We start from the raw sequence: 23527 nt of genomic DNA on the forward strand, positions 1-23527 counted from the left end.
CTGAACATGTAAACTCTGAAAATAAATAACAACCCTTTAGAAGAGCAGTGGATTTCCAGACAAAACTGAAACTTGGAACTGTTGCAGCAGCAAGAGCGAGAGCAAGAGCACTTCTTCTTTGATCCAATTGGTAATTTCTGAACCTGAAAATCAATCTCTACTCTTTCAGCTCAAGGGAAAGGAAGCCCTGATGTTACGCCCATGTGCTTGTGCGCGTCGCATCTCTCACAGAGCCTTTAGCACAATCAACCTTCCCACGCCTTCAGGCCTCAATTTGCAAACGAATAATCTTCTCGGCGAAGTGCGGGATCTCTCCACGCGCGGTCAAATTAAGGAAGCCCTCTCACTCTTCTACACCCTTCAACCACCACCTCACTGCAATCAAACCTACGCCACTCTCTTCCATGCTTGTGCTCGCCACCTCTGCATCCATGAAGGCCTGTCTTTGCACCATTACATGGTTGCCCAGAAACCCATCAACTCACCTGACCTCTTTGTCACGAACCACCTTATAAATATGTACGCAAAATTTGGTTACCTAGAATACGCCAACCAACTGTTTGATGAAATGCCTCGAAGAAACATTGTCTCTTGGACTGCTCTCATTTCAGGGTATGCACAACGCGGGGAAACTGAAAATTGTTTTCGTTTATTTGCTGGCATGTTGGTGCACTACCAACCCAATGAGTTTGCGTTCGCCAGCGTTCTCAGTTCGTGTGCGGAGAGTGACGTTGGATATGGCCGGCAGGTACATGCGCTTGCTTTGAAAATGTCTTTGGATGCTTGTGTTTACGTTGCAAATGCTCTTATTACTATGTATAGCAAGATTTGTAATCATGGAGGTGTTTATGATGTTAGTAAAGACGAGGCGTGGAATGTATTTAAGAGCATGGAGTTCCGGAATCTTATATCTTGGAATTCCATGATTGCAGGGTTTCAGTATCGTGGACTTGGAGCTCAAGCTATTCATCTGTTTATACAAATGTACCTTGACGGGAATGGGTTTGATCGTGCCACGCTTCTTAGCGTCCTTTCTTCCATGTGCAGAAGCAATGACCTTGATGAAAATGGGGTTACTAAGTTTTGTTTTCAATTGCACTGTCTCACCATCAAAACTGGGTTTACATTAAAAATTGAAGTGGCAACTGCATTAGTTAAAGCTTATTCAGATCTTGGAGGAGATATTGCCGATTGTTACAGACTCTTCTCAGAGACAAGTTGTCATCGGGATATTGTTGCGTGGACTGGCATCATAACCACCTTTTCAGAGCGAGACCCTGAAGAAGCACTCTTCCTCTTTCGCCAATTATGCCAGGAGAACTTACTTCCCGACAGGTACACTTTCTCAATTGTTTTAAAAGCTTATGCAAGCCTTGCAACCGAGCGCCATGCCTTGGCAGTTCATTCACAAGTGATTAAAGCTGGGTTTGAGGGCGACACAGTCCTTGCAAATGCCTTGATCCATGCCTATGCTAGGTGTGGCTCCATTGCCTTATCTAAGCAAGTGTTTGATGGAATTGAATTTTATGATGTCGTTTCTTGGAACACAATGCTTAAGGCTTATGCCTTGTGTGGACAAGCTACAGAGGCATTGCAGCTCTTTTCACGAATGGACGTCAAACCTGATTCCGCCACCTTTGTTTCCCTGCTCTGTGCTTGTAGCCATGCTGGACTGGTAGAAGAAGGAACCCGAATCTTTGACTCCATGCTTGAGAGGTATAGTATTGTACCTCAACTTGATCATTACGCCTGCATGGTTGATATTCTTGGTCGAGCTGGAATGATTGTTGAGGCTGAGGAGCTTGTAAGTAGAATGCCAATGGATCCTGATTCTGTAGTCTGGAGCGCACTCCTTGGATCATGTAGGAAGCATGGAAAAACACAATTGGCCAAGTTAGCAGCAAATAGATTGAAGGAGCTAGCACCAGAGGATTCATTAGGTTATGTACAAATGTCAAACATGTATTGCTCTGATGGTAACTTTGGTGAAGCAGGCCTGGTTAGGAAGGAAATGAAAGGGTCTAGAGTGAAAAAAGAACCTGGATTAAGCTGGATTGAGATTGGAAATCGGGTCCATGAGTTTTCATCTGGAGGCCGACATCATCCAGAAAGGAAGGTTATATGCAGCAAGCTAGAAGAACTGATTGTGCGGTTGAAGGAAATGGGTTATGTTCCAGACACAAGCTTGTCTGTGCATGATGTGGAAGAGGAACACAAAGAGGAGCAATTGTACCATCATAGTGAGAAGCTAGCTTTAGTATTTGCTATTATAAATGAAGGCAGTTCAAACTGTAGTCGGACTGCTATTAAAATAATGAAGAACATCAGAATCTGTGTGGACTGCCATAACTTCATGAAGTTAGCATCAAATTTACTTCACAAGGAGATTTTTGTGAGAGACTCAAACCGGTTCCACCACTTTCATGATGGCATATGTTCTTGCAATGACTATTGGTAACAAACTAGCAACACGAAACCAAATTAAGCTGGTTGTGCCGGTTTTATCACTATGCTTCATCGGTCCTGAATGGTTCATGCAGATGCTGTTGATACAATCTTTAATTTAAAGATAGGCAGTGTTTTTCGAACAACTCAGTTCACTATGCAAGAATTACCTGCATGAGCATGACTGGAATTTATCAGAGCTCGAGTGCAAAAGAGATGAACTGCCAACTGATCATCATCAAACTTATAGTCGATTCAGCATTGGGTGCTACAACACATTTGTGTTGAGAACATATGAACAGAGTGTAAAGTTTTCGAAACCAAGGACTTGTCGATTTGCTAATGTAAGATGCAAAAAGGCTGTGTTGTACAGTAACAGTATGATTGTTGGCAATTACCAGCAAACCCATTTTGCCCTAGAAAAAATGGCGCAAACCCATTTTATGGTTTAATACCACTGAAAATGTATCAGTGCTAACTACTAAGGCTTGTGTATTGTGAGATTTTAATTATTATTTTCTTTTTTGGACACCAAGAACTCTGCTTTTTATTGCACATTGTTGAGAATATGGAAAACCTAGGAAATTTCGTCTTCTTGTCAAATCCAAATCTTTTCTTTCAAAACCCCACATAGAAATGGAGACTCAAATTCCATTCCATGATGGGATTGAAGGAAAAAAAGAAGCAAAATTAGGTACTATATTTCCCATGTCTAGTTGGTAGAGGGTTTATCCTTCCCTGCTTAGTTTTCTATTCTTGGGCCTTGGGCCTTGGGCCCTCTCCTATGTATCCAAAGAAATAAAAATATTGCTAAATTTTTTTTTTCCTCCCTTTCCTTTCCCGGGGAGGAGAGGGAAAGAAGACGTGTCGTTGTATTATTCATTACAGCCTTTAAAAAGGAATACTAGTAAACAGTATAAATAAATCAAACGACGCTCCTCCTTCGTTGTAAGATTTCAAGATCAACATTTCGCCTTCTCTCTTCAGACAAAGTACAAGGGTCGTTTTTGTCTGTCTTTTACTACGTCCTTTCGAGCTAGGGTTCCGCCTCCGATCTAACTGCTAAGGAAGTTCAACCCACCATGTCCACGCACTCAAAATCCAGTGTTTACATAGGTCAGTACACTGCTCCTTTCTCCAGTAGCAGTTCCCCTTAAAGTCAGTAACTCGAAAACATCATTTTAAAAAATTAATTCTTTTCCATGCTTGTTTGATGGAAGCTGGTTTTTTTTCTTTTCCTCTTAGGAATTGGTTTTCATATATTATTTTCATTTTGTTTATATATAAAAATGTGTGTGTGTGGATAAGTTTGTGCTTCTGGGTGCCAATGAAAATTTCAAGATTCAAAATTTAGTGTGAAAAGTGTTTCTGCTGAATGTCTCTTGTATTGTAGGGAATTATATTGTTATATCTATGATGAAGAATTAATTTTCAGAATAAATGGTAATGATTAATAAAACTAATCTAATAAATGGTAACATGTACTTTGCCCCTCTGCTTCTATCTTCATTTATTTATTTTTTTTCTATTACTTATGTCTGTCATATCTAAGTTTATTATTTATTCTGGCATGATTATATGACATTTATTTTTAACAGGTAATTTGGACGAGCGAGTGAGTGAGAGAGTTTTGTATGATATTCTAATTCAGGCGGGGAGGTTAGTAGACCTACACATTCCTCGGGACAAGGAAACCGACAGACCTAAAGGTTATGCTTTTGCAGAGTATGAATCTGAGGACATTGCTGAGTATGCTGTTAGGCTCTTCTCTGGTCTTGTGACTCTCTACAATCGGACACTGAAGTTTGCGGTAATTTTTTTGCATTCCACTTGTTTGCCTCTCCCCAAATGGTCTTCTATTTGTTTGGCCTGGGTTTGGGCCCTTTAACATTTATAGATACTGTGAGACTCTTCATTAATATTCTGGAATAGTGAGAATTCTGTCATTTCACCTGATGATTTATATTCTTGCTGTTATAACCCAATGACAGTGATGTTAGCTCATGTTATGCGGGTTGCCTTTCTGTGATTGGTGACAGACCAGCATTTGGAACTTTTTCTCTGTAGGCTATTACTGTTCTAAGTGAGACCCTTGACATTGATTCATTTTTTTGGCTCACAGATTTCTGGGCGAGACAAGCCTTCACATAATACTCCTTCCACGGTCGCATCCGCATCTAGTTTTCCTCACAAACTGAGGTCTGCTCCATCACCAATTAACAGTATGGAAATATCTCCGAATTCCATTGGTTTATCAACACCCAGAATTTCAGACTTTCCACTAAACTATCCCCCAGGTGATATGTTTGTTCTTTTCTTTTGTTTCATTTGCTTGATTTCAGTGTTTTAATTTTTTTTAAAACTCAACATGCCATCATATTGGCTTCTTTTTTTTTCATACTTGCTGAAACATGCTTTTTTTTATTCAGTGCCCACTCCCCCTGGTGTAAATAAACAATCTAATGGGTATGGATTACCTAACAATGGCAACAATTACGAATATAGTCGAAGAGTTATTGGGGCAACTTTGGATACCATTAGTCGCTCTAGGTCACGCCGCCATGATATGAGCAACCCAATCTCCTATCCCTCTTACTAGAATTTAATATGAAGGTGATTAGGTGTCAGACCTTTTCCATGGCTAATCTTTCTGGTAAATTAGCAACTTAAGTGTATTACTGGTGTGAGTATTTAGTGGGTAGTGGAAGATTCTCCATTTGAGTAAGCTAGTTTGTATTGCTAGTATGTCCATTCATAGGTGTACCCAGGTATGTATATTTGTTGTGCTTCCTGTGTTTAGATTTGACTAGTTGTAGTTTTGTTCATGTAGTTAATGTAGTTTGATTAATTAACAGTAAGATGCTTCTCTCAAGAGGCTGAACTTTGGAATTCAAAGAAACAAGTTTATCTTATGATTGTTTATTTATGTACTCCATTTGGAATCATTATATCTTTTTTTTATCATAATTTTAATGTTTTTCATTTTTGTTCTGATTTATTGTATGTAATTGTGGACATTTAAAGCAAAGCTTGATGGAGTTCCATTGAAATCATGAGACTGGTACACTTTATTTGTTGTGCTTATATATGCTCTCTCTCTCTCTCTCTCTCTCTCTCTCTCTCTCTCTCTATATATATATATATATATATATATATATATATGCATGTATGCCCAATATGTGTATGCAGTGATCCCATATTGTGTTCTTTTGTTCGTTTATATTTTCTCCATAGCTGTGTAACAACTCAATGAGATTAGTTTTGTGCTATGCAAAGTAGTTACAAGTTGTCAGTTTGAACTTAGCATTCTCCATCCACTACCTAAGTCCAAGTTGAAATGGTTTATTCTTCAAGAAGCGTAAAGTGATATGTATGACTTAGAGGAGTTGAATTTCCATTGTCATTATTTTGACTATTAATATGGTCTAATATGGAGGCTAGTATGGAGGCAGCATTTTGGTTAAAAGTTGCTCCACTATTTTGAGTGGGCTGCATTGTAAGCTCCTTGATGCTGTTGTGGTAGTGGGTCTTTAGGTTATTGGTTATGAGAAGCTCTATTTTTTAAATGATGTAATTAGTGAAACACCAAGCCTCTAGGTCTAGAAGGGGCTTCCTGGTTAAATAGGATTCGTTTTTTATCTTATATATAAGCTACATTGTTATTGGAAACAATAATTACATAAAGTCTAAAACAATGTACAATAGAAAATCCAGGCTCTAATACATGCTCTATGTGTGTTGTTACATATGTATGTCAAAGGGGACAGTCCCAAGAGTCGAGAGGTAGATTTTTAAGTTAAAAACAGTCGAACTTTGGGTTCGTTTATTAAAGGATAAAGAGAGAAGAGGTGTTGAAATAATGGGGGTAGAACGTTGTAATGTTAATTGCATTGGTCAAACTTTTGTTTGGATCATGGTGGTTTGATTTGGTCATTTGTGATCAAGTCTAGACTGTGTTTGATATTACCCTATTTAGGGTTTATTTATGTTTTAAGATATACTGTCATTTCATTTGTTACATTGAATGTTTAACTTAATGCAATCTCATTTTTAATTAATTGTGTTAGTCTTGTAATATAGTTCTATATTTCTTCGATCAAGACTACATACACTTTATCAGCATTGCTCATTGAATATGAAAGGAGCATCACATGTGCCCTTTCCTGTTTTATTTTCCTTTAGTGGACTGTCTTACTTTGGTTGGTCTATTTATTTTTTAAACTTTTGGCTTCTTCAGGCGGAGCTTTGATTGAGATTTTCTTGGGTTTTTATTGTATGAATATGAATTTCATGCTCATTCAAATATAGAAATGACTTCTTCCCTTCGAGTACTGCTAAATAGACCAACTTTTGGGACCACATTACCTGACCACATTGTGTGACAGGTGATATGTGTATTAGTGGTATATTAACAGATGTGATAATAATCAATTCCCACATGTTAATAATGTCGTCTAGATATGTGGTTTGTTGGTGTATACAAATGCAATGGTGGTGCTCTCTTGTGCTCATTGAAGATTGATCAAGCGATTGCATGCAGTAAAAATCTGATTTGGTGTGCACATGCATTTCTTCTTTATCAAGATATGATTTGGTATTAAGGTTTTGCATGTGCACACCAAATCTGATTTGTACTGGAAGATTGATCGAATGTTTCTTTAGTTTCTCAGTGTACTAGTTGTGCGCATGAATTTCTTCTTTATCAGGATATGATTAAGTAGAATGGTAGAGAAGCATGTCTTCTGCACTTGTATAATGTGTGCACGTTTACCTCGTACTAGGAGAAATATATTTTCACATACAATGCTCCTCTCATATAAATGGTTATGTGATCAGCACATGATGAGGCAGGGTAACTACTGAGACTGTGACAATGTTTTCTTTTTATTTTGGTATTTATGGAAATCTGTTAGTAGAAATAAGATCATGTCAAGTGGCAGGGTATCCATGAGTTGAAAGATATCACGTGTTATAAGTTTTTAGCTTTAATTTATAGATTGTATAACACATGGTATTTCTTAACTGGACAATGTATGTCACTCATCCTACGCGTGGGAGGAACACGACATGAAGTGTCTCTCAAAATTTCCCTAAACCAAAACATCGACAATTTCTTTGTCAATTCAGTGATCCCAAATAGTTTTGTTCCATTGGTCTGTTGCAAGCTTTGGATTTTGAAAAGTTGAAGAAGTATTTTTGTTCGGTTTATTTGCTGTGGGCTAGTATTTCTTCATATTCACAGCCAATAAAGAAAAAGATGATTCACCTCATATTTCTCTCTTTCATATGTTTCTTCAAACCCTTGAACAGAAGTTGAAAATTAAAAGCAGAAATTTTGTGGATGCCTTAAAAGTACTTTGTTTGTGGTTATGCGCATGACAGGGAAAGTAAGTACTGAACATGTATGTTATATTGAACTTGATGTGGTGCAGGTTCTCCGTGATGGGTTTCTTATGTTACTTGGAAAACAAAGAATCTAAAAACTAAAAGAACTGGTCTTCATCCTCCCAAGAGATCCAATTCATCCTTTTGGTTAATCTGACCCGTCAATAAAGAAGTTGATAAAACATTAAGATGCCCCGTCAATATGGGGGAGAGGGAAAAACGATGATTTAATTGTGGATTGGTATCCTTTTCCCAAATCCCACAAGTTTCAACTAGCAAGGGAAATGCACAACCTAGCATAGGTAAGAAATGGAACATGTTTCTATGAATCAATTCTGGACAATTACAAATTGTACAATGTATGGGCTGCGAGAGAGGGCATCCATAATCTATCTTCCTAACTGACTAATCAAAACTATATCGTCCTAATAAACTCGTACCCTATGGTGGCGAGGATGGCAATCCTAAAGAGTGGCAGAGGGAGTATTGGGCGTAAAGAGGTGGACATATTGCCGCAGCGAGTTTGATCGGGAGTTAGAGAAGGATAACAGCATCAGATTCGGGTTCCGGTATCTTGTTTGAAGGACCCATGAAGCTTATGGCTGTACACAAGAGGAAGGTGATATGTTTATATAGTTTGGGGTTTCGGGGTTTGTATTAGCTATGTTGGATATGGTTGTTTCAGGGTTTAGTACTTGTTTGTTTAGAAAAGATAAATACTTTCCTTCACTATTGAAATTCATACTCAGGTACTTATTTGCCTGTGATTTGTAAGGTTTGTCAAACGGCTCGATACAGTTAGAGTTAGAGTTTGACTCGTTTTCGGCTGCTTCGAGCTCAATTTACAGAGAAATGAACTGAGCTCGAACAAAATATTGGACTCATTTTACAACCATTTTCCTTCTTTCTAAAATTTGAAATAGTCTCTTGAAAGTGGTAGCGTGATGTGATCTTCCCTGTCTTTCATATGCATTGTGCAACCTTGTAATTCTAACTCTTGGACCACACATGAAAATCCAAAAGCTTTCATTTTTGACTCATAACCCGCTCCTTGTGAGCCTACAGTCATCTACTTACCAAATCATACTAAAAAAGAAGAAAACACAGAGAAAATAAATATCCCATCCATTTTATGGTTGGGATAATGAGAGATAATTATCTACAATATAACCCACTCCTATCTGAGTTTTGAGGTGTCTCTAATCCAATCAACTTTTGTAGCCACCGGCAAAGTATGCCAAGGGTCCAACAATAGCACCATTTATGTAGGTTGCAGGTTCTGAATGACTATAGTCGCTGCGGTCATCTGGGAACCCATCATTCTGATTTGGACCTCCCACAATGGCTCCAACCAATATGTTAGGGTTTGGGTTTGCAGAATAGAAGAATGGTTGGAAACCACCATCACAACCCATGTTCTGTGGGTGGCTTGCCTTTGAAGGCAATGAAGATCCTCTGTGGTGAATTCTCTTCGGAAAATAGGGCCCATACCCTACCATGTACGACATCTTCAGAGGGTTTACCCCTAATATGTAGTCCACCTAAAATTTCAATTCAAATCAGTCATCTATAAATTATAAACATATACTTATGTTGTCAGACTGTGAAGTGGTATAGATTCGAATTAAGTGATATACCTGCTGTTTGGCCAGGACTCTTAAGGCTCTCGGAGTGACAATGAGGCTGCCGCAGTTAAATGTTTGCTTTCTAGCAGCCATGTACTTTGAGTAGGTAGTAAGCAAGAATGTTATTGAGGTTACATATTGGAGGTTACTTCCAGGCAGCTTGTACATGAGCCCTCCTTGTGTATATTGTGTACTTGAAGAGGGTGAGTTTGGAAAAATCCGGCACATAAATTGCTCAGCTTCTTGTTTAAATGGCTCAAAGTTGTTGTCGTTGCTCAACAATGCCCTCTGAAAAGTAAACCAGACTCCAATATTGAATAAATTTATAATTAATGAAAAAGAAAAAGGATATAGGCCTGCAAATTTACCCTTGATAATAGGACATAAGCACCAGCAAATTTGTTGTCCCAGCTGAAGATGTCTGTTGAATCACTAGCTCCCAAGGATTTCAGAAAATTGAAGTAATAAACATCATTTGTTGCTCTAAAAAGCCATGCAGCTCCCCACAGTAGCTCATCCTGAAATTTTGTACCAAATTGGAGAGCTCAGTCGTTAACATTTATATTTTCCACTTCCCTTCTTAAAATTGATACATGTAGAAATTATTAGCAACAATATACCTTATATCCAGAATATGAGCAATAAAATGGGCAGACTGCAGATCCAAGGGAATCACTGTAAGAACCTTGGTACCGCATCGCAAATTGCATCACTTCCTTGGCCGTGCTCAGCAGCAACTTGGAATATTTTGGGTCAACCTTCCGAAAAACCATAGAAGCAGCCGCTAATGCAGCGGCCGTCTCTCCAGCAACATCCGAGCCCGGATTGCTTTGTGAGACTGAATACACGGTTCGGACTGTATCCATGTCTTCGGGCCTCTCCCAACACTTGTGGTCTACGTTGGGGTCACCAACTCCAACGTAGAGCCTGCCAGGAGTGGCTCGAGCGCACTTTAAAAGGTAGTCTGTGGCCCATCGGATTGCAGCCCTGCTATCTGATAATTGGGGGCCCATGCGCTTGCCATATTCAAGTGTGCCCCATGATAGCATTGTGGTGGTGAAGGCCATTGGGAAGTTAAATTTGACATTGTCTCCAGCATCATGGTATCCTCCAGTTAAGTCCACCTGCAAAATTGAAACAAAAGTTATTTCATGCAGGTAAAAACATGAGATGAAGGTTCATGCCAGTAAAAATATACAAACAGAGATGCAGAAGGACCCAAACCAACTCTTTTTATTTATTTATTTATTTCCATTCCTTTTAAGAAATCATTTTGACCTCCTCCCAACTTTTGACCACGCTTGGATTTCTTACCGGTGGCGGCGGTAGCATCACACCCTCTCCCTCCAAAACTTAATAAGAAAATGAGCAAGAATGGATTACAGAGACCACATTGTTTGCAGTGCAAATGGGTTTGCATGAGAGCTAATGCATTCATAAATAACTCAGAAATTAAGTATGTATAATGAACTTAATAAAGAAAAATAAATTAAAAATGATGAGATGCAGGAAGTAAGTAGCTTATATATATTACATGTGCCTGAAGACCATCAGAAAGCCCGGAATTGGACCTCCAGGTGATTTGTTGGGTGGCGCCGGAGGGGAGCCTCCCTGACCTCTGTCCCTGAAAGAAGAGTATGGACTTTGCAAGGGCATCTCTGTAGTTTGGATTGCCTTGGACTTGGACAGTGTTCAAGACAAAGGCAGAGAAGAAAATCAAAAGGCTTAAAAGTGCTCCCCTGCTTCTCATTGCCATTGCTACTTAATTGTCCTAAATTTAGAAAATTAAGCACCAATAAAGCAATGTGTGAATTTCAATTAGTTCATGGCTTTGTGTCCTGTGAGATGCCTTTAAATAGGGGCAGGGAAGGCCAGTCACCCACCATACCGCAAATTCTGGCTTTTGTTCTTGCTTCATTCTTCTAGTTAGTTTTCTTTTTGTTTTTTTCTCTCTCTTTAATTTAGGAAATTGAAGGATAAAAAGGCAGCTCATGGAGAATTAATTCCAGTTGAACTGGCTTACTTTTCTTTTCTTTTTTCCTTTTTTTCGTTCTGTTTTTTTGTAAACAGGGGCGAGGAATTTAGAGTTTCAACATTGTGAAGAAAAAAAAATTGTTGGCGAGATCCATAGTTTGATTAGGAGATTTATTTCCTATTCTATTAGGAATTTATTTCTTTCCTTTTTTACAAATTTTATGTAATTAGGATTTTATTTGTTTGCTTATATAATCCTACTAGGGTTTACATATTTGTTTTATAAATACTTCCTTTTGGAGAATGGAAATATATCAGATAATATTTTACCCCATATTGTTTGACTTGTTATCAAAGCCTACTTTCTGATGACCTGTGTGTTGTGTCCACCCGTGTTTTAGCTCTATATTTCGTTTCTACCTCTGCCATGTGTGCCCTATTAGGATTGTGTGTTGTGTTTTCATGTTTGTGCCTCTACTGTATTCGTGTCATTCCCGGATTCGTGCATTTGCCGTATTTGTGCCTCTGCCATGTTGTGTGGTGTGCCTCTGTTGTGTTCTGTTGTGTACTATGTCGTAATCTGTTGTGTTTCCGCTGCAATTATGGGTGGTAATTCAAATGTTGGTGATGTTGCTGGTGCAAACTTATGTGTTTCTAACTCGATCACAGGTACTGGCTCCAATACTTGGATAATTGACACTGGTGCTATTGATCATATGACTTACAATGCTAAATTGTTTGATGAGTTGTCTAGTAAAACCTGTGACCCATACAAAACTAGTGTTAATGGCTTGCCCTCTCTAATTATTGGTGAGAACACAATCTATTTCACTCCCACTATGTCATTATTACATACGTTACTAGTTTCTAATATCCGTTGTAACTTGTTATCTGTTGGTCAATTACTTGATACACTTAATGCTTCTGCTACTTTTTATCCTACACATTATTCTTTCCAAAATCTCAAGACTCGCGAGATGATTGGGCATGGTAAACGGATATAGGGGTTATATTTCATATTGCCTATTTCATCAGTTCGTGATCGTGTCGTTAATATTGTTCAAAGTTGTAGTGTCAAAGACAAACAACAAATTGGGTTATGGCATCGTCGCTTAGGACATCCGTCGTTTGGCTACCTTAAGCGTATGTTTCCATCTTTATCCCACTTTTGTGATGAGTCCAATTTTAAGTGTGAGACATGTATTTTGGCCAAGAGTCATCGCACTGTTTTTCCATTAAGTGACAGTAAAACTGCAAAACTTTTTGATTTAGTACATTCTAATGTGTGGGGTCCGGCTCGCATTACTTCGAATGGATTCCGTTGGTTCGTTACATTTATTGATAATTGTACCCAGCTCACTTGAGTTTTCTTTCTTAAAACTAAAAATGATGTTGTTTCCGTACTTCTAAAGCTTTGTAGTATGGTCTCTGCTCAATTTCATACTAAGGTCAAAGTATTCCGGAATGATACTGGAGGAGAATATGTGAATAATACTTTGATGTGTTTCTTCCATGCTCAAGGTATTATTTACCAAACGACAACTCATTTTAACCCCCCACCCCAATAAAATGGTGTGTCTGAAAGGAAGAACCGACAATTGCTTGAAGTTGCCTGCTCACTCATATGTGAATAATCCTTTGACGTGTTTCTTCCATGCTGTTTGACTACAATACCATTAAACTGTAGTTAGTTTTTAAAATAATTTTTGAACTTGAGATTAATCTTGAACCTCTTACGGAATCACAAGCTTCTTTTTGTTTTCTTTCTTTTTCCTCCACCCAAGAAAACAAACTCCACTATACACCTTAATTTATCGATGTTCAATTGGACTGCCTGCCATGCTAATATGATGGATTAGGCTACTCGCCTTTTTCTCTTTCTAAGTTTGAACATGAAGTTATTATCATGGTGATTTCATAATTATAGGTGGCATATGCATGCATATGTTACATCTCATGACAATATCAAAATTTCGTAATAGGGCCTACAAGGTCAAGCTTAGTGGAAAAATGCATTGATTTGCGGATCAGTGGTTTTAGTTAAAATCCTCATGGTATTTTGGTTGTGTGTGTGTGTGTTTGTGAAACCTCTCTCTCCTTGTAGTTTAGACTATCACCTATATTCTTTAAAAACAATGATAATAAGAGTCGAATATATATAATAAGGGAAAAGAGTGAGGAATTGAGTTCAACTCTTGAAGGAGATAATCAGTACAATAGGTACAAACATTGTACCTATATATCTTATCTATGTTTTTGTTGAAAAAAAATAGGTACAAAAATTTATACCTATATATCTTATCTTTATTTTTATTGAAAAAATTAATATTTAGGGTTTTTTTTTTAAAAGATCTTTTTTATTGAAATAGATAATAACATACTAAACTCACTCACGTTATACGGATATTAGGATTCGAACTCAAGACCTCTCATGAAAGGAGCATTTACTCTAAATCACTACACTAATAGATCCCTTACATATTTAGGGTGTTTTTTAAGTAGGCTACCTTGACCCACAATTCACTCCGCATGTTAACCTTTTGATTTGAGCCTTTTTAATTTCCTTATTTTGGGATGGTAAACCTTCCCGCCGTTGGCCCATTAAAGTATGGATTACTGAATTTGTATATTCCGGATTTTCGAAAGCATAAATGTAAATGCAGCAAAGGAATTCCTATCCTATCCCATCATCAACGCTCCCAACTACCACTTTACCAACATTAGTTATGATTAAATTCTTAAGCATAATTATCATGCATGGCATGCATTGGCGCCTCTTTCTTCTGGCCAATGCCCATGAATTATAGATAGATTCGTTTTGACTGTCGTGTCTGAAAATTTGTTGAGTGTCACATCACGTTGGTGTGGTTTTTATCCAAGTTAGATATTAACACTAGTGCATGTTTTATAACGTGGTTTCCAACAGGAATGGTCTCTAATTAATTTTAAACTTTTAAATCAATCAATGTTGGTATCTGTCATCGCATTTCATCAAAATACAACATACTTACCGATGAGACAAATAATCTCATGTCTTTTATTCAGTAAGATCATTTGTTCTCCTTAATGAAATCACAATGTGAAATTGTAAATAGAGAGCATATGAGATTGTTGAGAATTGATTTTTATAAAATTCATATACCATTTGTCATAGAAACCTTTTATGATTTAAATGAGTCAAAAACAATAAACTCACTGAAATACAAGTAAAAATCTGAGTTATTAGTGTTAAATTCAAAGAGACGGGTCAGCGGTTCACTACTAACAACACCGATATTGTCCCTAACTTAACTACCTACAACGCCCATTAGGTGTAGGGTTTTATCACAAAAGACCTTAGTATTATTAGTAGTAGAACTATTCAATATATTTTGTATTTTATTTAGTCAAGTTTTCAATGTGGGACTCATATTCTTTAACACGCCCCCTCACGTGTGACTACCACATAGTGGGCCACACATGGAGCCAAGTCCACAACGAATTCAATCATTTAAGCCTAACACGTGAGCACCACATATTGGATAAAGAGTAGGGGTAAACATTGAAACCCAACATGTGAACACCACATATTGGATAAGAGTAGAGGCCCAATTCAATTTCAATCAATCAATCCGCTCTGATATCATGTGAGTACGGCAATAGATAAAACAGAACACAGAAACCCTGCAAGCATAACAGTAGGTAAGACATAATACAGATACCCTGTGAGCACAACAATAGATAAGGTTGAACACAAAAACCCTGTGAGCACGGCAAAGGCAAGGTTTCCTAAAAATAGGGTAAGTCAAGGCAAAAGCAAAGTAAGGGCAAATAAAGGCAAAGGGCAGGACCACATCAATAGCAACGATAATGACCGCATCAACTGAAAGCGAAGCAAGCAAAGGAAACGTCAACGACGATAATAGCAACAACATCAGATAACGACAACGACAAATTCTTTCATATCAACTTTAGCTCATTCACATAGATATAACTTCTCTTCAATCCTCCTCTCCCCTTGAAGGGAATGGGTCGTCGGAATCAAAAAAGAGGCAATATCTCTATAAGAAAGATAAACATATTTTTTTTCACTCCCCCTCCCCCCCTTGAAGAAGAGGAGAGGAGAGTACTTTAATTTCAAGAAGAACGCAAGTACATGTCACAAGAAAACCTAGCTCTGATACCAAGTGAGAACGACAATAAATAAAACAAAATATAAAAAATTCTCACAAACAAATATTCTCTCATAATTTTTATATTTTAACAACTAGCTCTTGCACAATGCTTGTTGATGGTCCCGACCATCGAGTACAAATGCCTCGTCAATGGGGAAAGCAAGTCCTTGATTTTGGGTCATGTGTAATTAATTAGGCAGGAAAGGGAAAGCCATAACCAAAACCAAAAAAGAGTGCAAAAATAAAGCCCACTTTATTGAAATTCCCCATATTCCATTTCCATGTTTCTCTTTTGTCAATTTCATCACTGAAAAGTGGAGGCGCTGATGACGCCCTTCCGCCATTCAGCCCTTGGATGCCGCTAAACAAATCGACTCCAATTACTTGATTTTGTTTTTCTTTTATTTATTGTAATATTTGATTTGAGTTGAGATGATTGGAAAATGCATGACATTGACATGTGTGTTGCTTTCGTTTGGAATATTTGTTAGTTTATTCCTTTGCTTTAGGACTAAGTACTCCTCTTTTTCAAATGTATTTTACTAATTTTTATTGGACTTTTGAAGGGGTAGTTTCAATAGAAAGGAAGAAGTGGATAGTATATAGCCATCAAAAACTTTACTTGTTCTTTCACTCAACTGGAAAAGCCAATAACCATTGTGGACATGTTCAAATAAATCTCCACCACCATCTTTTCATGAAGTTGACTGAACATAAAATTGAAGGGGCTCAGGTAAGGAGAAGTGTGCCTTAGATCATACTCGTAAAACAATTTTTTTCTTTTAAAAACATAGAATACAATCAATATTTTTATAATAATAAAAATGGCAAACTTTTTAGAATAGAATGTGATTTACTATCTATGGTCATGGTAGATTCACTACTCATTGGTACATTGAAATTCCAAAGTAACTAGGTAGTGCTCTCTATGTCATGTCTCAGAGGAAGATTAGTGACGGTTGGCTTTCTTTTTGTCGGCATTGTTTTAGCTTTTATTTTTGAATCGCAAATCCTAAACTCTAAACTTGAACCTTGAACATGAGCCTTAAATTGCGAATTCATGCCCAAATCCCAATCTTCATATCTAAATATTGAAATGCGAACTCATACATGAACTCCAAATCCTACATGTAGAAGCATATTAGGTCTATCATAAGAAATGAGGGGATTATTTGAAGCCTTTCTAATTATTATCATTCACTGATTCATCAGTGTTGCAATGTATTGCAAAGAGTTTGTAGTTGAAGTGGTTTAGAAAACATAGTCTCCTCTTTGAACTTCAGTTGAATAAAAATAAAAACAAAATAAAAAGTTGCAGTGCATCCAATGATCTTGGGTGATTAATGTTTCTTGATTAGATTAGTCATGCATTTAAAGAGTATAATTGAATCCTTAAAAGTTCAAAACTTGGACATCTTATTTTAATATAGTTCTGATTATTAATTGTACCAATTGATTTACTAAGTCACAACCAAATTATTCCAATATCAAACGCTTGAGGCATGAGTAAAGGCTTTTACGATAGCTGGCTCTTGATTGGAGGAAAAGCTAATAACGATCAGATAAGATACTCCCCCCTAAGCCCCTAAATGGAGGGTTTTTTTTTTATAAAATAAAATAAAATAATTCTTGTTGCAATTTGAAGCTTTTGAACATTTCTTCGTTCAAAAGTTTTGAGTGTATAAAATTATTAAATTTGGAGAAATGAATGTTTTACGTCTTTTCATGCATTGCATTGTGGTTAACTACTATATTTTTCATCCTAAAAACAATTAACAAGCTTCATCTTTAGTACTTCAAATCAATTTCAAAGAAAACTAGACAAATGCTTCAAATTTAAGATTTCTAGTAGGCGGCCGCAGCCGTCTGTGCACCTCTAAGTTACACTTCTTAGTTCTTGTATTTTATTTAGTTCATAGAAGATTTGGTGGAGAGCTTAGGAGCAAATTTTGTTCCTACAAGATTGATAAAGTTGTAACAAACTGAAACTAGGACTTTGCTTGTTTTGCTTGCTCAATAATTTACTGTTTTCTGGTTTCTGTAAGGCTATAACATTTGCCATGCTATGTTATGGAATGCGATTTCGATCTGGGCTAATGGTTAATATAAAGAATCAAAGATGCATAAGACCTGCTCTCATTTTGGTATTTCCCAACAAATTCCACCATATGTGCACATTTCATAATGGCACGAGTTCGAGTTACTTGCAGACCTAGTAAAATACATAACAAAACAAGCAAAATGTTTAAAATTTGAGAATTGGACAAGCCAAAACCTTTTCCTAATTTTCCACATTCTCGCCCAATCTTCATATTTCACATCGTTTGTTCGGATTCACAGTCTTTGCATTGAGGTACTTATTCGTTTGTGTTTGTTACTGTTTTTTGGGATATGCTGTTTATTTTCTTGGTTATGTTTGATTGATTGCATACTTAAATCTAATGCCTTTCTCATTTTCTTTGATTTGTATGAATTATGAACGTATAAAGTTCGTTATTTGATCAACTTGAGAAAATGGGTTTCCCTTTTTGTCCCTTGTAATTTAAAGGCAGGAAGCCCCTAATCCTGTCTTGGGCCAAACAATGTCTTAATTAAGACTTGGACTAGTAGGATTCGTAGCTCATTAACTGGGCATATTTTCGCCCACTTAAAATGAAGGGCTTAATTAAGCAAAGCCCAAAAACTTGAAAACACTGGGGAAGAAAACGCGCGAGCGAGCTCAACGTCTGTCCTCGTCGTCTCCTTCGTCTTCGATCAAGAGGGTTTAGCTTCAACGTCATCGTCTTCTTCTTCAGCTTCAACCTATCTGGCTGGAAGCCAAATCTAAGTAGGTTCTTCGTCTTCAACTTCGTTAGTTTTTCAGATTTCAGACGAAGGATGGAAATTTTTTTGGTTCGAATCTAAGCCAAATCTAACCAATTTCTGTTTTTTCTTGGTTCGAATTTTTTTATGTGTGCATGAACACGATGGGATAGAAATTTTGGGGTTTACTATATGTGGGTTTGTTTGGGAGAACATTATTGGAGATTGAGCAGGAAGTAATTGAATTGACAGTTTCTAATCTTAGACAATAGCTATTGAACCTAAACATCAATATGAGTGATTTGCTGTATTGGTGTTTGGTTCAGTGTTTGGGTTGGGTTAATTGGTTGAAGTGCAATCTAACAAGTGTATGTCATTTCATTTGTGACAATGTTTTGGAGTGTGTTCATTTAGCTTTGTGCAGAAGCTGCAAGGAATAATCCCAAACAAGATATTTGGGAGAATTAACAGTTATCTTGTTAGACCTATCTTTCTTTCAATCTGTTGTGTTAAAAATTTGCTGCATTTGTGTGACAAAGCCAACTACTATTTTGTTGCTGTTAGAAATTTGTTAATTATTTTTTGGTGATGTGTTCTGTCAAACTTTGTTGGTTGTATTAAAGGATAAATATGTATTTTTTGGTCAACTGGGTCTAGTGTTTATATATTTTTAAATCTAATTTTTTATTTGTTTGCATTTATTTAGCTTGCAGCAGTTCTCATTTGTTAAAATTCCTTCAAGATTGAAATTGAGAATTGCAGCAAAGTGAGGAGGAGGCAGCTCTTGGTCGTGGGAAGCACAAGTGCCTAAATGAAACATTGAGTGAGGTACTTCAGTTAGATATATGCTTAAGAATATTGCTTTTTCTAGTCTACCTTTCATGTGTATCTGCACTTTCATTATCTTAAATATGTCGTATGTTATTGGTATTTGATGACTTTTGACTTTATATTGGTTGAAGATGTTGATAATAGTTAAATTAGTTTTGGATTTATATATTAGTTTGTAATTTTTTATAATACATATTTAAGAACAAAAAATATATATTTAATGTTTAAAATAATTATTTTTATGGTTTAGAAATATAATCCAGTCCTTGAATTTAGTCCTGTCCAATCCAGTGCATAACAAACGCTCCCTAAAGTTTATGAGGATTTTGTATAATCTTTCTATGCATAATTGGGTCATGGTGGTTTTCATTTTCATGATAATGAGTGGAAAGTTAAAGAGCATTTTTGTGTATAGAACTAAAGTAAGATGGTTTTATATGGAAGCTGTGGTTTTGAATCGATTAAAAAGTTCTACTTTGGTAATTATTGTGTCTGTTTTCTGTACTGCTGTGCTAAGCTAGTAACGTGTTGCACATTATACCATCCAAATATGAATTAGGGGTTTGGTTCCAAAGCATCTCTGAATATGTTAGTACTTGATTTGGATGACTTGTTGTGGTGTTTTCTGCATTTGGCTCATTGGCTTTTGTCTACCCTTTGTGGAGCAGATGTGATTTTATATGGTTGAAAAGTTTTGGCACGAAAGGAAATTATGGCACTGAGGAAGAAATTGTGCGAGAGTTCCAATTTCAATGGCAAACTTATGTACACCTTTTCAAGGTATTTTAGCTCAAATAAGATGGACTTAAGGAAGCTAAAGCCTATGATTCAGAAGAGAATCCAAGACCGGGCTAAGGATTACCCAGTACTGGGCATGATTCCAGTGGCCCAGGAGGTCCTTAATTCCCGGAGGCTCATTATGCAAGGTGTCTCTACTCTCCTCAAAGTGTTGCCAGTTATGGCCTGCAAGTAAATCCCTCATCTGCCATTTTTAATTTTTTATGTTACTTTTAATTCTTGAACTATTTGGCATTGAAATCCTCACTTTTCTATTAGATGTTTCATGAAATAATATCGACTTTGATCTGTGTGTTTCTTTTTCAATTCTAGGCTTGTGTTATGAGGAAAATTCCATGAAATCTAGGATAATTGAGTCACTTTGTAGCTATCAATAGTGGAATACATACTTAAGCCCTTTTTTAATACAAATTTTATTGGATCTGTCTTCTGAAATTATTTTCACGGAAAATTCAGAGTTTATGTTCTGTATTTCATCTCGGAAAAATTAGACCACTATATCTACATGTTCCTGAGCTCCCTAAGTGCTATTTTTGAAAGCTGCACTAGCTATGTTTTCCAAATTAGAGTTAATCTAATTGATCTCCATTCTCCCTCCTGATCTGCTGGACAGTTTCTGTGACTCAAAAGAAAGGCCAACGTTTTTCATCCATATCCTACTTTTACAGGTTCTGTCCAGAAGTATACATAGGCGAGAAAGGCCACTTAATTCAGACTTGTTGTGGTTTCAAACATCGTGACAAGAATCGCGTTCATGAATGGATAACTGGTGGTTTAAATGATGTGCTTGCTCCAGTAGAGGCATTTCACCTGAAGCACATGTTCAAGGATGTTATTAAGCACCATCAGAGGTTTGACTTTGAACGTGTTCCTGCCGTTGTCGAGCTATGCTGGCAAGCAGGGGCAAATGATGAAAATCAGTATTCAAATTGGAACCCGGAAAGTGATTGTTTTAGTGTTGATGGAGCTGAGTCGTTGCCATCTGATGAACTTCTTATGATTGCCAGTGGAACTTTGAGGGCATGGGAAATTCTCAGAAATGGTGTGGAGAAGTTGTTGACGGTTTATCCAGCAAAAGTATGTAACCATTGTTCAGAAGTTCATATAGGGCCATCTGGGCATAAGGCTAGGCTTAGTTGGCAGGGAACCCACTTTTGGAGAAAGGCAAATGTAGATGATCTTATGCCTCCAAAGATTGTATGGCGGCGGCGGCTTCAGGATCCTCAAGTGCTTTTGAACGAAGGGAGGGGCTTTTATGGGCATGCTCCAGCAGTAGTAGAACTATGCACACAGGCTGGTGCCGTTGCACCTTTGAAGTATCACTGTTTGATGAAACTGCAGGGCGTAGCCACACTTGGAAATCAAAGTTTGTACCATCCGAAAGATCAAATGTGAACGGAGTTAACTCCAAGGTGGGAAATTGAAGCCCAGTAGAAGCTCCCTAGGACCACAGATGTGCGTTGAATTGTTTAACTATGATGTTTGATGATCTATAGCGGGAAATTGAAGCCCCACAGAAGCTCCCTTATCATCTGATCTTGGTTCTTGAGACACATTGTAACCATCAGATGAATGACGAGGGAACCCAAGATGGGCCCCACAATGAAATGGCACGTTTTGCCCCCTTCACTTGGAGCATGAAAGAGCTGAGAAAATGGGTAGCTCTGCTTTTATGGACACAGAAACAAGATACACAGTGGAAAGAGTGAAAGCAAGAACGGGGGTTAGACTCATAGGAAATTAAGTTGATATTTTCTCTACTTATTACTGACTGATATTATATATGGTTAATACAACATGATAAATAATTGAAATCCCTAACAGAATCAAATGCTCGATTATGCTGCATGTGTCATGATAATATCAAAATTTGGTAATAGGAGTCGAATAGATATAATAGGGAAAATAATCATTTGTTTTTGTTGAAAAAATAATAATATTTAGGGTTCTTTTAAGTGGGTTACCTTGACCCACAATTCACTCAGCATGTTCCTTTTGATGTGAGCCTTTTTAGTTTCCTTATTTTGGGATGGTAAACCTTCCCGCAGTTGGTTCATTGAGCATACAAATATGGATTACTGGTGTATATTCCTGTCCTAACTACCACTTTACCAACATTAATTATGATTAAATTCTTAAGAATAACTATCAAGAACGGCATGCATTGGAGCCTCTTTCTTCTGGTCAATGGCCGTGGAGATATTGTCCAGATTGGACAATACTTCACTCCTTACTGAAACCACTTATTTTGGCTTCTTTTAAAAAATCTCTCTTTTGGGTTTTTCCAAAGTCTCCCTAAAATCTTTGGTTTGATCATGCGACATAAATGCTACTCTTACTATATTTGTATACAATATACTAAGACAAAATAATCTCACGTCTTGTATTCAATAAGGCCATTTGTTTTTTTTTTATATAATTTAAATTATAAAGAATTTGTCATTTGTTCTCCTTAATAAAACTCCAATGTGAAATCGTAAATAGAGAGTATATAACATTGTTGAGAAGAAGAAAAAAAACCCAATGTTTATTGTCTATTGGGCAGATAAGCTATATTTTGGTGAAAACTATCCCTTCAAATATTGTCAAGAAATAACATTAATTGTAACACAAAAAAAAGATATGTATATCAAAAATTAAGGACTACGTTGATTGATTTGAAAAATGAAAACTTTTATAAAATTAAAAGACCATTTGCGATAGAAACCTGAGATTGATGCACCTCATCGATGATGCCGAATGTATCAAAAACTCACAACAACTTCGTGTTCTGCATAAACTCACTATGCAAGTAATAAAAATCCGAGTCACAAGCTCTTGCACAGTGCTTGTTGATGGTCCCGACCATTGAATACAAAAGCCTCGTCAATGGAGAAAGCAAGTCCCTGATTTTGGTCATGTGTAATTAATTAGGCAGGAAAGGGAAAGCCATAACCAAAACCAAAAAGAGTGCAAAAATAACGCCCACTTTATTGAAATTCCTCCCCATATTCCATTTCCGTGTTTCATCATTGAAAAGTGGAGGCGCTAATGACGCCCTTCAGCCATTCAGCCCTTGGATGCCGCTATCCAACTACTTTCATAGTCATTTTTTTTTGGTAATTAATTCATTTGATAATATTATTGATTGGTTAATGCATGACATGTTATGCTATGCTTTAGGATTACTTTTTGAAGAGGTAGTTGCAATAGAAAGGAAGAAGTGGTTAGCAGCCATAAAAAACTCATCTTGAAAAGCCAATCGCCACTGTGGACATGTTCAAATACATCTCGACCACCATCTTCTCAAGAAGTTGATTGCGCATGATAAATGTGCCTTAGATCATACTCCTAAAACCATTTTTGTTTTTCAAAAACAAAGGACACAATCACTATTTTTATAATAAATGGAAAACTTTGCAAGCATATTAGGTCAATCATAAGAAATGGGGGAATTATTTATTTAAGTTTTTCCAATTATTACCATCCACTTATTCATGAGCGTTGCAATGCATCGCAAGGGGCTTGTAGTTA

At 37.0% G+C, this 23527-nt stretch overlaps 4 protein-coding genes across 6 annotated transcripts; 3 read left to right on the plus strand and 1 right to left on the minus strand.

Annotated features, from left to right (window-relative positions):
* On the plus strand, positions 53–3020 carry LOC18766469 (pentatricopeptide repeat-containing protein At1g71420). 2 transcript variants are annotated; one of them, XM_020570372.1, is made up of 2 exons: positions 53–1335; positions 1663–3020. In XM_020570372.1, the coding sequence occupies exons 1-2, from the start codon at positions 191–193 to the stop codon at positions 2456–2458; spliced, it is 1941 nt and encodes a 646-aa protein (XP_020425961.1). In that variant the 5' UTR covers positions 53–190; the 3' UTR covers positions 2459–3020. The 2 variants fall into 2 exon arrangements, with proteins under 2 accessions (XP_020425961.1, XP_007200169.1); XM_007200107.2 differs by having other exon boundaries at positions 53–3020.
* LOC18768441 (splicing factor 3B subunit 4) lies at positions 3349–5529 on the plus strand. Of its 2 annotated transcripts, none has more exons than XM_007201810.2 (4): positions 3349–3561; positions 4044–4255; positions 4568–4742; positions 4875–5529. In XM_007201810.2, the coding sequence occupies exons 1-4, from the start codon at positions 3528–3530 to the stop codon at positions 5042–5044; spliced, it is 591 nt and encodes a 196-aa protein (XP_007201872.1). In that variant the 5' UTR covers positions 3349–3527; the 3' UTR covers positions 5045–5529. The 2 variants fall into 2 exon arrangements, with proteins under 2 accessions (XP_007201872.1, XP_020425838.1); XM_020570249.1 differs by having other exon boundaries at positions 3385–3561; positions 4170–4255.
* Positions 8765–11292, minus strand: LOC18768088 (endoglucanase 9). Its single transcript, XM_007199741.2, has 5 exons — positions 10990–11292; positions 10076–10579; positions 9824–9973; positions 9468–9743; positions 8765–9371 (listed from the first exon to the last, which is right to left on the minus strand). The coding sequence occupies exons 1-5, from the start codon at positions 11209–11211 to the stop codon at positions 9039–9041; spliced, it is 1485 nt and encodes a 494-aa protein (XP_007199803.1). The 5' UTR covers positions 11212–11292; the 3' UTR covers positions 8765–9038.
* On the plus strand, positions 18229–21840 carry LOC18768772 (APO protein 4, mitochondrial). The gene is made up of 4 exons (XM_020569713.1): positions 18229–18410; positions 19092–19213; positions 19885–20185; positions 20683–21840. The coding sequence occupies exons 3-4, from the start codon at positions 19929–19931 to the stop codon at positions 21407–21409; spliced, it is 984 nt and encodes a 327-aa protein (XP_020425302.1). The 5' UTR covers positions 18229–18410; positions 19092–19213; positions 19885–19928; the 3' UTR covers positions 21410–21840.

The sequence above is a fragment of the Prunus persica genome, chromosome G8 (assembly GCF_000346465.2).
Source record: "Prunus persica cultivar Lovell chromosome G8, Prunus_persica_NCBIv2, whole genome shotgun sequence".
Lineage (NCBI taxonomy): Eukaryota > Viridiplantae > Streptophyta > Magnoliopsida > Rosales > Rosaceae > Prunus > Prunus persica.

Excerpts from the sequence above, each read along its gene's own strand:
- LOC18768772 (XM_020569713.1), top strand. The coding sequence starts at position 19,929 with ATGGCACTGAGGAAGAAATTGTGCGAGAGTTCCAATTTCAATGGCAAA. Across the intron at positions 20,186-20,682 it reads TTGCCAGTTATGGCCTGCAA|GTTCTGTCCAGAAGTATACA; the intron begins GTAAATCCCTCA and ends CTACTTTTACAG.
- LOC18766469 (XM_007200107.2), top strand. The coding sequence starts at position 191 with ATGTTACGCCCATGTGCTTGTGCGCGTCGCATCTCTCACAGAGCCTTT.
- LOC18768441 (XM_007201810.2), top strand. The coding sequence starts at position 3,528 with ATGTCCACGCACTCAAAATCCAGTGTTTACATAG. Across the intron at positions 3,562-4,043 it reads AAAATCCAGTGTTTACATAG|GTAATTTGGACGAGCGAGTG; the intron begins GTCAGTACACTG and ends TATTTTTAACAG. Across the intron at positions 4,743-4,874 it reads TCCACTAAACTATCCCCCAG|TGCCCACTCCCCCTGGTGTA; the intron begins GTGATATGTTTG and ends TTTTTTATTCAG.
- LOC18768088 (XM_007199741.2), bottom strand. The coding sequence starts at position 11,211 with ATGGCAATGAGAAGCAGGGGAGCACTTTTAAGCCTTTTGATTTTCTTC. Across the intron at positions 10,580-10,989 it reads CTGATGGTCTTCAGGCACAT|GTGGACTTAACTGGAGGATA; the intron begins GTAATATATATA and ends TCAATTTTGCAG. Across the intron at positions 9,974-10,075 it reads GCTCATATTCTGGATATAAG|GATGAGCTACTGTGGGGAGC; the intron begins GTATATTGTTGC and ends ACAAAATTTCAG.